Source organism: Mus pahari, chromosome 8 (assembly GCF_900095145.1).
Source record: "Mus pahari chromosome 8, PAHARI_EIJ_v1.1, whole genome shotgun sequence".
NCBI classification, from domain to species: domain Eukaryota; kingdom Metazoa; phylum Chordata; class Mammalia; order Rodentia; family Muridae; genus Mus; species Mus pahari.
In genome coordinates, this window is record NC_034597.1 from 51,803,272 (window position 1) to 51,818,512 (window position 15,241).

Sequence of the window (15,241 nt, forward strand, 5' to 3'; positions counted from 1 at the left end):
CCCTTAGACCATATCAATAGTTTCCAAAGTCAAAAATTAGATGATAATTCTCCAATAGTTAATTCACATGGTATACACAACCATAGCTGGTGGGCGTGCAGACATGGAAGTGACTTCAACTTCTTTTAGAGAAAACAGGTGCCTTGGATTTCGACTGCTTGTGGTTTCTTCTGGATCCTTTCACGCGCCGCCACTGAGTCTCCTCTGAGAAGGCATCAAGAACTCATCTTGAGTTCTCATATTCATTCCAATGCCTGACCAGACTTCTCCCTGTGCTCCAGTAGCCCTGTCAAACTCAAACCCAGGACGTTTCTTCCTCCAGACACACGAGGGCGCTACGGAACTGGAACTGCTCAGAAGGCGTGGAGGGCGACGCTCTTCCTAACGAGAGTCAGCGTGCTCAAGTCCGGGTCTGCAAGGCGAGTGCCGCGGCGTGGGCTGCTGCCTTGGAAACGCGGGGCGCGCGCTTCCTGAGCCTGGCAGAGCCGGGGTCCCGAGGATGCTGCTGGCGGCCGGGGCGCGGTACGCCCGTCGGCTCTGCGGCCGGGGAGCCGCGGCGGCTCTGCAGGGACGCACAGGCCGGAGCTGCGCCCGGGACGTCAGTACTAGCTGGTCCCCGGTGGGCGCCGCCTTCAACGTCAAGCCCCAGAGCCACCTATGGGACCTGTTGGGAGAGCGCCGGGTGAGCGTGCCGTGGGTCTGGGCAGCGCGGGCTCCGCGTCTCGCTGAAAAAGGGACTGTGCTGGGATAAGCGCGTGCCGGGATAAGCGCACCCCGGGGCGGCTGTCCCAGCGGCCACTCAGCCTTTCCTCTACTCAAGTTCGATTTTTTTCCCTTCTGCCTTCAGAATTCACCATCACACCTTAATTGCCCATTTCAGGCTGCTCTGAAACAACCTGTTAAACCAGGCATAGTGGTTCTTGCTTGTAAGACAGTCTTGATAGGTAGAGGCAAGAGGGTACAAAGAGGGCAGTCCCTTGGGCTCCAAACTGACTTTGAGACTAGCCTGAGTTGCATAAGAACCGGCGGTAAAACAGAAAGCAACGACAGAACCCTACTGAGAAAAATCAGATTTCCTGTCGTGCTTTGGAGTTTATTGCATAGCCTAGGAAGTCAGAAGACAGAATTGCTCGGATATTTCTACTCTGCCCGTGGTGGTGTTGGACCCTGGATAATGAATGAGGAAAAGGCAGGGAAGACTAAGAAGGGAAGATTAGGTCCTAAAACAATGGTTCTCAACCCTTGTAATGCTGTGACCCTTTAATACAGTTCCTCACGATGCAGCGACCTCTAGCCATAAGGTTATTCCATTGCTATTTCACAACTAATTGTGCTACTGTTATGAGTCATACTATAAATATCTAACATATGGACCCCCGGGTGGGTCGAGACCCACAGGTTGAGAACCACTGTTCTAAAGGCTAAGGGTTAGTTTTACCTTTTAGCTTCTCACTGTTGGGCAGCTTTCTAAAGACGAGTCTGAAATATAGTTTCATTGTACTTCATGGCGTATCTGCATTTAACTTTGTCTATTTGAAAGTTCTTTCTGTATAAAATTTCCTCCAAAACCCATAAGGGTCATGATGCTGGTATTAATGGAGTTGGTGTTGGAATTGCCTTTTAGTATTGAGCAGAAAGATAAGCTTGGTTTTGGGTGGATAAAATAGAACTGATTTCACCCGTATTTTTTTGTTTTGTTTTTTGTTTTGTTTTGTTTTGTTTTGTTTTTTGAGACAGGGTTTCTCTGTATAGCTCTGGCTGTCCTGGAACTCACTTTGTAGACCAGGCTGGCCTCGAACTCAGAAATCCGCCTGCCTCTGCCTCCCAAGTGCTGGGATTAAAGGTGTGCACCACCACGCCCGACTCACCTGTATTTTAAACCATTGTTTAGTGTGTGCGCGCGCGAATGCGTGCAGGTCTGGAAGGCGCAGGCCAGAGGACAGCCTTTCGGGGTCTGTAACCTTCAACCTTTTGGAGGCGGAGTCTCTCTTGGTTTTGCTATTGGACTGAATAACCAGGTTATCTTCCTGCTCCTATTTGGTTCTTGAGCTTCTGGGCTGTTTTTTTTTGTTTCCATCTTCATGTAGGAGGAGTGCTGGGATTATAGTTACATGCCACAATAATTTGGCTTTAAAGCTTGTTTTATTTTATGTGTTTCACCCAAATGTATGTAAATTTACCACATGTGCAGTGTCTGTGGAGGCGAAAAGAGGGTGTTGGATCCCCTGCAACTGAAGCTGTAAACAGTTGGTAAACTGCCGTATAAGATGCTGGGGATAGGGCTGGAGAGATGGCTCAGTGGGTAAGAGCACCTGACTGCTCTTCCGAAGGTCCGGAGTTCAAATCCCAGCAACCACATGGTGGCTCACAACCATCTGTAACAAGATCTAACTCCCTCTTCTGGAGTGTCTGAAGACAGCTACAGTGTAATTACATATAATAAATAAATAAATCTTTTAAAAAAAAAAAAAAAAGATGCTGGGGATACAATCCAGGTCCTCTGCAAGAGCAGTAACCACTGGGCCATCTCTCCAGCCCTTCTTCCCAAGTTGTTTTTAATTATGTGTTTGTTTGTTTGTGTGTATAGGTGCCTGTATGTCCATATGCCTGGCTTTTAGGACTTGGGGTGCATAGACAAGAAGATCTGAAGTTCCAGACTCAATCATAGGAAACAAAAAGAATTTTAAAGCGTATTTCCATATCTGTAAAAGGGGAATGTACTCCCTGTTCTAGAACTGTGTGATTTACCTGAGAGAATCTGTGTAAAGTACATGGCACACTTTGGGGTGTATTATATTAAACATCAGCTTTCTCAGGGCGGCAGGATTCATGCCCCAGCTGCTTTTCAAAGATGGTCATTCCTATTAGACTAGTGATTTCATTTTTCTTTATTAAAATACTGAAATGCCTTAGTTTCAGCCAGTGACTGGGTTTGGTATGTTGCGTCTCCTTGTGAGTTATTGGTATTGTGGGTTGGTATTATGTGTGGAGACCTCACTGTATGAGAGGCGTGGTCCCTGGCACACTCACACATGCTGTCTGCTTTAGTATGTTTCTGTGCTGACAGGTATACTGCCAGCCTCAGATACCTGGTGAGAAAGCTGAAGTCCAGGAGGAATGATCAAGTGACTAGGTTGTGAACTAATTATAATTATCGTTACCATCTATTAAGTGCTGTCTGGTGTGCCGGGCACTGTTAGAAATTTTGTTGAACCTTTCTTGGAGTCTTCATTGAATCCTCCCAGCCTTTTTCTCATGGAGCCACAGTGATGACAACTGAACCCATACCATTCATTTACTTTTGAAAAGTAGGGAAGGCTGGAAGGAGACATACAGTTTCAAGATGTTTTAGGGTTATTTTGTGTAGCATGACAGAGAAATAGTGACACTGTTCCCGTGAGTATAAATGTGGGTGGTCGCTAGACCACCAAAATCAGGGCTTTGTGCAAAAGTAGTTCTAGGGAATGAGACAGACAGACAGACAAAACTGTGCTTCTGGCTATTGGTTAGACATGCTGTTTTGTACTTTTAGGGTCTTTTTGGAGTTCCTGAGCTCAGCACCCCTGAAGGATTCCAAGTTGCCCAGGAGGAAGCCTTGAGGAAGACGGAGTGGCTGGTAGAGCGAGCATGTTCCACACCCCCAGGGCCACAGACAGTCCTCATTTTTGACGAACTCTCAGATTGCCTGTGCAGAGTGGCCGACTTGGTAAGACTTACAATGGAGAACAAGGGTGTGTGAGGGTATAGGAGCATGCATGCCATGGATGAGTGAGTGTGTGTGTGTGTGTGTGTGTGTGTAGACACATGCCTGCCATGGGTGTGTGTGTGTGTGTATGTATATATGCTTGTGCAGGAGCGTGCATGCCGTGATGTGTGTGTATGAGTGCAGGCATGGGGTCATGGGAGAACTCTCAGGAGCCTCTCCTTGTAGGATCCATGGGTGAAATTTAGGTCACCAGGCCTGCAAGCCAGACTTCCTACCTGCTGAGCCATCTTGGCCAGAAACGGGCCCAAATTTGATTGCTTATATCAATAAAGGTGATTAATGGCACATAGAATCCAAAATAGTGATTGGTCTTAGACTCTACTGTTCCATCAAAGTCCTTTGGTTTTTGTCTTTCCCCTTCATTAGGCAGACTTCGTGAAAATTGGACACCCAGAGCCTGCATTCAGAGAGGCTGCGCAAGAGGCCTGCAGAAGTATTGGCACCATGGTGGAAAAGTACGTCCCCTCCACTCCAGGTGGCATTGTGTATAGCACTTGTCACTTCCAGGGTGGGTGGGAGGAGCACTGGGGCAGATCATAGCAGCTGGAGCTGTTCCCCTGGCTTCTCTCTTCCTTTATAGTTAGACAATGAAGTCGCCTTTCCAGGTTGCCATGAGTGAAAATGAAACGAGGCAAATGTGAGATGCTTAGAAGGCGCCAGGCACACGGGGTCACCGGCAGTATTTGCCCTTGGTACTGTTGACAGCGAATGCGCTGGTTGGTTTTTGTAGGGAACCTCAACTGAGGAATTGCCTCCATCAGATTGGCCTGGAGACAAGTCTGCGAGGCATTTTTCTTGATTAATGATGGGCGTCAGAGGTCCCAGCTCACTGTGAGCAGTGCCACCCCCAAGGCAGGTGCTCCTAGGGTGTGAGTCATGGAGTGTGAGCAGCCTTCCTCCTCAGCTTCTGCTCTTCAGTTTCTGCCTTGGCATCCCTCTGGCTTATGACATGGGCTGTGTAAGCCAAACAACCCCCTGCTTTCTGTCTTAGGGTTTCTATTCTTACACAAAACATCATGACCAAGAAGCAAGTTGGGGAGGAAAGGGTTTATTCGGCTTACACTTCCACATTGCTGTTGATCACCAAAGGAAGTCAGGACTGGAACTCAAGAAGGTCAGAAAGCAGGAGCTGATGCAGAGGCCACGGAGGGATGTTACTTACTAGCTTGCTTCCCCTGGCTTGCTCAGCCTGCTCTCTTGCTCAAGACTACCAGCCCAGGGATGGCACCACCTGAAATGGGACCCCTCCCCTTGATCACTAATTGAGAAAATGCCTTACAGCTGGATCTCATGGAGGCATTTCCCCAACTGAAGCCCCTTTCTCTGTGATGACTCCAGCCTGTGTCAAGCTGACACAGACCAGCCAGTACACCTCCCCAAGTTGCTCTTGATTATGTCTTTTCATGGCAATGGGAAGCAAACTGGGGCAGTAAGGAAAGTCTTTTGAGTATTTTTGTGGATATTTGGAGTCTCTAGAATTTGGCAGGAGTCAATTGCATACGTGGCTGTGGGCCATAGGATAGGAGGCCCAAATATGTATTTATACGAAGTACCCTTTTAGACTATTGAATTGTGATTAGAAATATCTTAATGTTCTCTGAGAAAGCCAAGGAAGGCTGTAGGTGGAGGCTATGAGGAAACACAGTATTCTAAAGTGGTTTGGGAGTGGGGTTTTAAAGCTGTTTATGAATGCTCCAAAGAGATAATTGGAGTCACTATGGACAGCACTATGTTCTGAAGCACAGGCATTGTGACACTAAGCCAGATAATGTTTGAGACAGAGGAGAGTGTCAGGGTGTGCCTAGGCTGGGCTTATGAGGAGAAAACAGAAGCCAGGCAACCCCATGAGACTGTTTGAGAACCCGAAAGCTGGACAGGAGGTGACTTCACTAGTTGGACAGACTTCATCTTAGGAAGTATGGCTGTCCCCTCTCTTGCATTGAGCAACATTGTCCCACTCTGGCACAGCAAATGTGACTTTTGTCTCCTTTGATGGGCACTACCTGGGCAAAGCCAGTCCCTGCCAGCCACATTTGGACACGTGACCCCATGCTTCAGTGAGGACTGAAACAAGGGATTCCACGGGGTAATGAGCACTTTCTCTTAGGAGTAGCCCAGGAAGGGAGTCATGGCCAGGTCATCTATCTGGGATGCCAGGCAGGTTGTGTCCTGATGACTTTAGGTATAGCCTGTCACAAGCCCAAGCACTCTTAGTTTGGTGGGAGAGCAATGGAGAGCCGTGCTTGGTAGTGAAGTGGTATAGTGTTTGGTTGTAATCTCCACCTCTCCACGAGAGTGCTTCAGTCTGTTGAAAGTCGCTCACAGTAAGCTGGGCCCTCCTACATCAATCATTAACCAAGAAAATGGAAACCATGAAGGTTTCCTTAAGACTTCAGCTCTGTACCTTAGAACTCACGCTAGCCGTGCTTGTGTGGGTGAGAGCTAAGAGCCTTGACCCAGGCACCAAAATCAGCCCGACCTTCGGCATCACTGTTCCAAGGCCCTGGCTGGCATCCCTGGCCAGCCTTGGGACCAGTCCTAGACTAGAAGCCACTGCCACTTAGTGGATCCTGATGGAAGGACAGTTTCTTTTGCACTACCCCCAGTCTACTATCCTTACCCAGGGACTCAAGGATGGGCTAGTTCCCCAGGCCGTTTGCAATTAAAGATCTGAAGTGGCAGCCGGGCATGGCAGCACATGCCTTTAATCCCAGCACTCGGGAGGCAGAGGCAGGCGGATTTCTGAGTTTGAGGCCAGCCTGGTCTACAAAGTGAGTTCCAGGATAGCCAGGGCTATACAGAGAAACCCTGTCTCGAAAAACCAAAAAAAAAAGAGAGATCTGAAGTCTGAAGTGGTTGGTGAGCTGGAAGGTTTCTTTTGCCACCATTCCCATGGGTCCTCCCAAATGTTAAGGAGTCCAAGGCAGTTACCATCAAGCAAAAGATGCTCAGCAGGAACACTCCACATCACCTACTCTCTGACACAGCTCCCGGGTATCAGAGAGAAAGCTGGCACCTATGTCCTGCTGGCTCTGGCCACGTAAAGGACAGCAGTCCACAGACACCTGCACCATGGTCCCTGCTGAAGGTGTGCACACCTCTCACAGTGTAATGCTGGAAGGCCAGGTCTGAACAGTTTCTAAGTATGGCTGTTATTCCGGGTTCAAATAAATATGCAGAAAACTGCTTCCCAGTTTTGGACTCATCCAAAATGGACGCAACCATCTAATTTCATTCTCTTGTTGTAGAGTAAACATTTAAAAATGGATTAGAAAATCATGTTTCCACTTATGGTCTTTTTAGGTTGAATACAAATGTGGAATTGTATCAGAGTCTGCAAAAGTTACTGGGTGATAAGAAGCTTATGGATTCCCTTGATGCGGAAACCAGGTACCCATCTATCCATCCATTCCTGTTCCTATGACTGACTGTGGGCCAGGCTGGAGAGCCCTCTTGGCCCTCTGGGTTGGAGTGTGCTTCTCTCAGGATTCCGTGGCTCCTACACTTTCTTGGAGACTCCTCCACACTACATCTTCTCTCTACACCATGTCCGTCTGGATCCATCATCTTGCCCATGGTCACCACCGATATCTTCTTCACTTGTTGCCTGGGTGATTTGTTTCCATCTCTCTGCCTTATGGATGAGCTCTGCAAGGCTGTTCTCTTGTTCACTGCTGCAAGATGAACGCCCAGTGATAGATAACTGCCTGCTAAATTGCTGATAGTCGCGCTGTCTTTATGCTGATAGACACACCATTGCACGACGGGGAGACATCAGCAATTGATTTGTTTGCTGGATGGTTCTCAAGAGCTTTAATGATTAGCTCTGGTTCATTAGATTGCAATTAATTCACTGAGGTAAGAAGCCTGGTGCTAACTCAGTACACAGAAGTACCTGATATATAATCTCAGAAGGAACCTGATTTCTTTGCTTACAATTTTTTATAAGATAAATGTAAATGTACAATTTTTTAAGATAAAAAAAATGGTTCAGTACATAAAAGTATCTGCTGGTCAGTCCGATGATCTGAGTTCAGTCTCTGGGACCCACGTGGTGGAAGGAAAAACTGAGTCCTGCAAGTCATTGTCTGACCTACTTATGTCTTGGCAGGTGTATACACACACACACACACACACACACACACACACACACAATTTACTGTTACAAATGCATTCCTAGAAAGACTAGTTCTCTGAGTGTGTTAGTTTCTTTTCTGTTGCTGTGTTAATACAAAAGCCAGAAGGTTTATTTAGCTCACAGTGCCAGATTAAACTCCATCAATTGCAACAAAGTGACAGCAGCAGGAATGTGAGGGAATTGGTCACATCCCATCAATAAGGAACAGAGAACAAAGAGTGAGTGTGTGTATGGTTGTGCCCAGCTTGCTTTCTACATGCTTGCTTGCACAGTTCAGGATCTCCTGCCTAGGGAATGGTGTTGCCCACAGTAAGCAGATCTTCCATCACATTAACGTAATTAAGACAAACCCTCCACAGACAATTAAAACTAGCCATTACAACTCTACCCCTTGTCTGTGAGCTAAACAGGAAGAGACTAAGAAATGGGCTGTTCAGATTTCCTCAGAAGGGTCCCACAGATGGGCCTGTACATTTGGGAGTCTGTGATATTATTCCTTCCCTTCCTGGAAAACTTAGTGGCTTCTATAAAACAACCTCCTTTTTATTTTAGCCTTTTTATGTTGTATGTTTGTACACATCTTGAAAAACACATTTTTTAAACAGTATAAAACAGGAAAGAATCCAGTTACATGAACAAGTTATAACGTTCCTTTGGATAAACCGGAGGGCATAGCATGCAGAACCTGATGGCGCACACACAACCTCTGGAAGTGTGAGGAGTACCCGAAGTAGAAAAATATGTTGTCCTCTTAGGTAGGAGACAAGAAAGCCCAGAGGTATTTTCTCCTGGCCTGTAAGTTTATGGCTATCCAATCTGTGTCTAAAGATGGGTTTTCTTTTGTACTCAAAGATTTTGAAGTTATAAAGAAGACTCCAGAATAGGCTGGGAAAAAAATTTGGTAAAGTAACAAAGGTCTTGAGCCAGATTTTTCAAACATTTATATAAAAATTCAGTATTTGGAAGTACCTTATAATTAAGTTAGAATATTCAGTTAAATAATGAAGGACTGAATATTTTTTTAAAAGCTACACATGGTATTTTAGTATTCTAATCTCAGATGCTCAGGAGGCTGAGGCAGGAGGATCCAGGTTTAAGAGTTTGCAGAGATACAGAGCAAGTTCAAGGCCGACCTTGATAACTTATAAGAGCCTGCCACAAAGTAAAAAGAAAAAGAGCAGGAGCAGCAGTAGGAGCAGCAAGAGCAGGAGCAGCAGCAGGAGCAGGAACAGCAGCAGCAGCAGCAGCAGGAGCAGCAACAGGAACAGCAGCAGCAGCAGTAGGAGCAGGAGCAGGGGCAGAGCAGCAGCAGGAGCAGCAGCAGGAGCAGGAGCAGCAGCAGGAGCAGGAGCAGCAGCAGGAGCAGGAGCAGGAGCAGCAGCAGGAGCTGAAGCAGGAGCAGGAACAGGAGCAGCAGGAGCAGCAGCAGGAGCAGGAGGAGCAGCAGGAACAGCAGCAGCAGCAGGAGCAGGAGCAGCAGCAGGAGCAGGAACAGTAGCAGCAGGAGCAGGAGCACAAGGAGGAGCAGGAGCAGCAGCAGGAGCAGGAGCAGGAGCAGTAGCAGTAGCAGGAGCTGAAGCAGGAGCAGGAGCAGCAGCAGGAGCAGGAACAGCAGCAGCAGGAGCAGGAGCAGGAACAGCAGCAGGAGCAGGGGCAGGAGGAGGAGCAGAAGCAGGAGCAGCAGCAGGAGCAGGAGGAGGATCAGGAGCTGAAGCAGGAGCAGGAGCAGCAGCAGCAGCAAGAGCAGGAGGAGCAGGAGGAGGAGTAGCAGCAGGAGCAGAAACAGCAGCAGCAGGAGCACAAGGAGGAGCAGGAGCAGCAGCAGGAGCAGGAGCAGGAACAGGAGCGGCAGCAGGAGCAGGAGCAGCAGCAGGAGCAGCAGCAGGAGCTGAAGCAGGAGCAGGAGCAGGAGCTGAAGCAGCAGCAGGAACAGGAGCAGCAGCAGGAGCAGGAACAGGAGCAGGAGGAGGAGCAGGAGGAGGAGCAGCAGCAGGAGCAGGAGGAGGAGCAGCAGCAGGAACAGCAGCAGGAGCAGAAGCAGCAGGAGCAGGAGGAGGAGCAGGAGGAGGAGCAGCAGCAGGAGCAGGAGCACAAGGAGGAGCAGGAGCACAAGGAGGAGCAGGAGCAGGAGGTGGAGCAGCAGCAGGAGCAGGAGCAGAGCAGCAGCAGGAGCAGGAGCAGCAGCAGGAGCAGCAGCAGGAGCAGCAGCAGCAGCAGGAGCTGAAGCAGGAGCAGGAACAGGAGCAGGGGCAGCAGGAGGAGGAGCAGGAGCACAAGGAGGAACAGGAGCAGGAGGAGGAGCAGGAGCAGAAGCAGGAGGAGGGCAGGAGCAGCAGGAGCAGCAGCAGGAGCAGGAGCAGCAGTAGGAGCAGGAGCAGGAGCAGGAGCAGCAGGAGGAGGAGCAGGAACAGGAGCGGCAGCAGGAGCAGGAGCAGCAGCAGGAGCAGGAGCAGCAGGAGGAGGAGCAGGAGCAGGAGCAGGAGGAGGAGCAGGAGCAGCAGCAGCAGCAGCAGCAGCAGCAGACCTGGAGCTGGGAATATCGTTCAGTAGCAAGTCATTGTTTAGTGGGTACAACTCTTAATCCATTTTCTAGTCTGATCAGTCAGTCATCTATCAATACTTTGAAATGAGAAATAAAAGCATAGATCTCTTGGGATATGGAAGGTCTTTCTTGGTACCAAAAGGAAAAAGCGACTTGGTTACAAAAAAGTTACAGACTTTTTAATGGCCAAACTCTTCAATGTTAAAAGTCAGAATATAAAAATGACACACATTCGTTACATGACAAAGGGTTAGTATATTTATCATGTTAAGAGATAAGGAGTATACACAAAAATGGGCACAGATTTTTTTTTTTTAATTTTTTTTTTTTTTTTTGTAAAAGGTTCATTTGGAAAGATAAGGAATAGGAACAGATAGATGTCCATTAGACTTAAACTGTTAGTTGTAGTTAAAACCTTGGTCTTGTGGTAGACAGTAAGGCGTGGCTCTAGAATTGGTCTCTAGGGCTGGCTGTCAGCACCACTGTCTGCTGAATCCTAGTTCCCTTTGTAAACAGGGATAAGGATAAATGGTTGCAACACGATGTTTAGATGAGATAATTCGTGTTTTGTTTGGTACTGTACCCCAGATTAGATGGGCTACCATTAAAGAGTGGAATAAGGCAGAGAAGCCCCACCCCCACCCCCATCAACACAGACGCAGCAGTGTGAGAGTGGCTGACTTAGTGGTGTGGCGTAATGGAGCCTCTGACTCTGAACAGCGTTAGGGAGGGCTGTTAAAGAATGCATATTAGTATAGGAATACTTTCTGATCAGTTTAACTTCTTAGAATTTATCTTAAAACGAACAATGGTAAAGAAATACATATACATTTTTGTTTTTTGATGTTTGTTTGTTTCTTTTTTTTTTTTTTTAAATAGGGTCTCACATACCCATGCTGGTCTTGAACTGCTGGCATCTGCCTCTACTCCTCAAGTGTCGGGGTTGTAGGTGTGCACCACCTTGCGCAGCTACATATAGGCTATTAAAGTTACAAGTTATTGGAATGAAGAAAATAGTAAAAAATTTTAGTGTTTACAATAGAACTTAGCACAAACATGAAAAGTTTTATATTTTCAGGATGGAATTAGCAGAGTGTATATTGCTTTAAAACTTATATTTTTAAAGAATATTTAAATATAGGAAAATAATATTTTGAGAAAAAGAATTACTACATAATATTTTTGTTTGTTTGTTGTTTTTTTTCAAGACAGGGTTTCTCTGTGTAGCCCTGGCTGTCCTGGAACTTACTCTGTAGACCAGGCTGGCCTTGAACTCACAGAGAGCCGCCTGCCTCTGCCTCCCGAGTACTAGGATTAAAGGTGTGCGCCAACACCACGTGGCACATTTTTATAGCAAAATGGTACTGTGAAATACTTTTACTTATGAAGAGATTACTGGGGGCTGGAAGATGACTTAGCTGTTAAGAGCACTGGCTGCTCTTCCAAAGGTCCTAAGTTCAATTCCCAGCAACCATATAGCAGCTTTCAACTGTCCAGGTCCAGGGAATCTTACACCTTCACATAGACATAATGCAGACAAAACACTAGTGCACATAAAATCGAAAGCAAGTCATAAAAGAAAAGAAAGATTTATAAAAAAGTACCGTATTTTTACAGTGCTATGGAAAGGAAAATGGTGTGAGGTGGGAAATGAGACAAGTTAGGGACCCTGTGAAGTGTTCTGCATTGTTATTTTGAGACAGGCTCTAGAACTCCCTATTAGTCCACCATTGCTCAAACTTGCAATCCTCCTGCCTCTCCCCCTTCAGAGGGCTGGAACTATAGGCATCTGAGATGCCTGGCAAGATCCTTGACATTTTGGACTTGTAGAAGACCTTGGTCTGAGAACAACTCACTGCCATAGAACCTGCCTAGTATATGTAGGATGCTGGGTGTGATCCCAGTACTGCGGGGAGACCACATGTGAAGAAGTTTAGAATAATGTTAATTCTGTTCATTCAAGATATATTTGAGCCAGGTATGGTCTGGTATACTCCCCTATAATTTCAGCACTCCGAAGACTGAGGCAGCAGGATCACAAGTTTGAAGCTCGCTTGTGCTGTATAGCCAGATCCTATTTCATAAAACAAAAACAGCAATACATTATTAAGTAGAATTATATGATACAGTAATCAGGAAGACAAATATATTCATTTTTGAAAACTCAAAGCCAGAAGAATATATCAAATACTTCATTAATCTACCACTAGAAGCAAAAGCAATTTTAAAAGCTGTGTCATTGACAGGAAAGTTGTTAGTTGACTTCAAGCCTGAAGACAGGATAAAACGAGAGAGCACAGCCCTCTACCGTTAAGAGAGAGAAGCTGGCCCGCTGCACCAGCCGAAAGGGACACTACCAACTCCACATAGGTCCCAGAGACGCTGTCCACGTGCAGACCGACCCTGGCGTTGCTTACTGGCTTTGGATGCAGTTGAGATAACTAGATGTTAGGTCCCCAGCTTCACCAGGTATAAAAGTTGATGTGACAGGCCAGTGGGACTCTCAGCTGGGCGCCATACCTACTTCTGAGATACTAAACTTCTTGTTTCAAACAAAGAAATGTTGGCCATGTTGAAGTAGTTCTCTTTAATAGTAAGTTTCGTAAATCCTGATTTGAACATATTTTGTTCGTAATTTTAATGAACTCCTGTAACTTGTGCCCATTTTATTTTAGGCGAGTAGCCGAACTATTTATGTTTGATTTTGAAATCAGTGGAATCCATCTAGATGAAGAAAAGGTAAATCTTTTTTTTTTTCCTTTTTAAAATATGCTCTTAAATTTATTTCTCTGGTGTATGATTCGGCCTGTATGTATACCTCATGCATGGCCTTGGGGGTGGGAAGAGGGTAAGAGCCCCTGGGTCTGCAGTTCCAGGTGGTTTTGAGCCACCACATGGGTGCTGGGAACCAAGTCCTACGCCTCCGCAAGAGCGACTCATGCTCTTGACCTTTCACCCTCTCTCCACCCAAGTCTTTGCTTCCTTCAGGTCGGTCTATGTAGCCCCAGCTGGCCTGGAACTTGGCTATGCAGACTAAGCTGGCCTCAAACTCATGCTGCTTTCTGATTGCTGGGGTTAAAGGTGTTGCCAGCACATGGGGGCACATTTATTTACCTGTCTGCCTGTCTGTCTGTCTGTCTGCCTGTCTACCTACTCATCTATCTACCTATTTATTTAGAGATAGATAGGGTCTCCTGTAGCCCAGGTTGGCTTTGATCTTGCTATGTGGTTGAGGATGAACTTGGCTTTCTGTTCTTTGACCAGGCTCAGTGCAAGGGATTGAGCCCACCAGGGGAAGCATTCCCCCAGCTGAGCTCTGTCTTCAGCTTTTTTTATATTTTTTTGAAAACAAGGTTACATCTTAACCTAATTGGCCTGGAACTTGCTTTGTAGCAGAGGCTGGCCTTGAACTCCTGATCTTCTTGCCTTCACCTCCTTCTAGTATTGCAGGCATGTGCCACCACACCAGGCTTTCAGCTGTTTTAGTGTTGTTACTAACATTTAGTCACTAGAGCCCTTGTGTATCACTTGACGGGGTATTAGTAAACTCTTAGAACTTTTTTCACTTGTCACAAAATTCTTCTGTAGGTGGTGTCTAAACATAGTGCTCTCAGGAATCTGGCCATCACTCCAGACAATCCAAAATGAAGTGACAGCTCAGCTAGAATGGTGAAGGTGCGTGGAATGAGGCTGAGATGGAGAACAGGTGGACTGTTGACACAGGAGTGTGTTCACACTTGCATGCCTGGTGGGTCCACACACTTGCTGTGGAGTGACCTGCAGTGTTCTCTCTGGATGCAGGGCCTGGGGCCTCACCCACACATCTTGCTGTATAGGGGTGGAAACAAAGTAACTTGCTCAGACTTTCAGCTTCAGCGCAGGGAGTTCTCACACTGGCTGCAGTTGTCCTAAGAATATGATGCACTGCCAACCAGTCTCTTGTGTGGGCAACAGCTTAGGGTTGGGCTAGAGGAGTGACTGGATGCCACCCAGAGTGGCTCCCCATGGCCTCCTCTGCTTGCCCACAGTCCCATTATTATTATGATTTTATAGCTCCTTCCATCCCAGTAAACTTAGGGAACCCAAAGCCATTATCTAGGAACAGAAGTTAGTTTCTCAGAATGTCTTGGCACCTCCGTGCCCGAGACTTCTCTATCTGGATCAACCAACGGCAGATGAAAAACATTCAGAAAACAATGTGTTTGCACTGAGCTGAGAGCAGACTGTTCTAATAGCTTTAGTGCTCTCGCCTGGCCTTTACAGTGTATTATACTTCCCAAGGGATTGAGAGATGTTCTGGAGTTGATAGGAGGAGGTGGATAGGTCTCGTGCAAATGCAGAAGGACTATTCTGCTGTCCAAGGTAGGGGTGTCTTGGCACCAGTCAGTACCACAGAACATTTGTATGCCTTGTCTGATAAATAGGAGGTCTATCTTTCTGTCTGTTTCTCTCTTAATTTTTAATGGTTGTTTTGTTTATTGCAACAGTATATTCACTTTGTAGCCCAGGCTGGCCTTGAACTTGTGGTGATCCTCCTGCCCCTGCCTCCCGAGTGCTGGGATCACTTGTGGGAGCGCTGCTCCTGGCTAATCAACCATAGTGAGTTCATTCTTCGGGCACCTTCGGCCGGGTCTTTCCCTACTCAGTTGCCCGAGGCGTACACCTTTTCCTCTGCAGCCCATTTCCTTGATGACATATACTGCTTCTCTTTGAGTCACCACAGACAGTGTGGCGTAACTTCAGTGCCCTTTCCCTGAAGTTCATCTCACATGGGCTAGATGGCCTGACTGGCTGA

General features: G+C 46.9%; 1 protein-coding gene across 3 annotated transcripts in view; it reads left to right on the top strand.

Annotated features, from left to right (window-relative positions):
- Positions 1-377: 377 nt before the first annotated feature.
- The window catches only part of Mipep (mitochondrial intermediate peptidase), a 114,066-nt gene continuing 99,202 nt past the window's right edge, over positions 378-15,241 (top strand). For 2 of the 3 annotated variants that reach the window (XR_003844398.1, XM_029541846.1), the window contains exons 1-5: positions 406-682; positions 3,533-3,706; positions 4,133-4,221; positions 7,070-7,156; positions 13,122-13,185. Coding sequence is in view for 2 of the 3 variants with exons in the window: in XM_029541846.1 (XP_029397706.1) it covers positions 500-682; positions 3,533-3,706; positions 4,133-4,221; positions 7,070-7,156; positions 13,122-13,185 (597 nt within the window). In the remaining variant the exon portion in view is untranslated. Of the gene's footprint in view, positions 683-3,532; positions 3,707-4,132; positions 4,222-7,069; positions 7,157-13,121; positions 13,186-15,241 lie in introns of all 3 variants that reach the window. The other variant, XM_021203395.1, reaches the window with a different exon arrangement.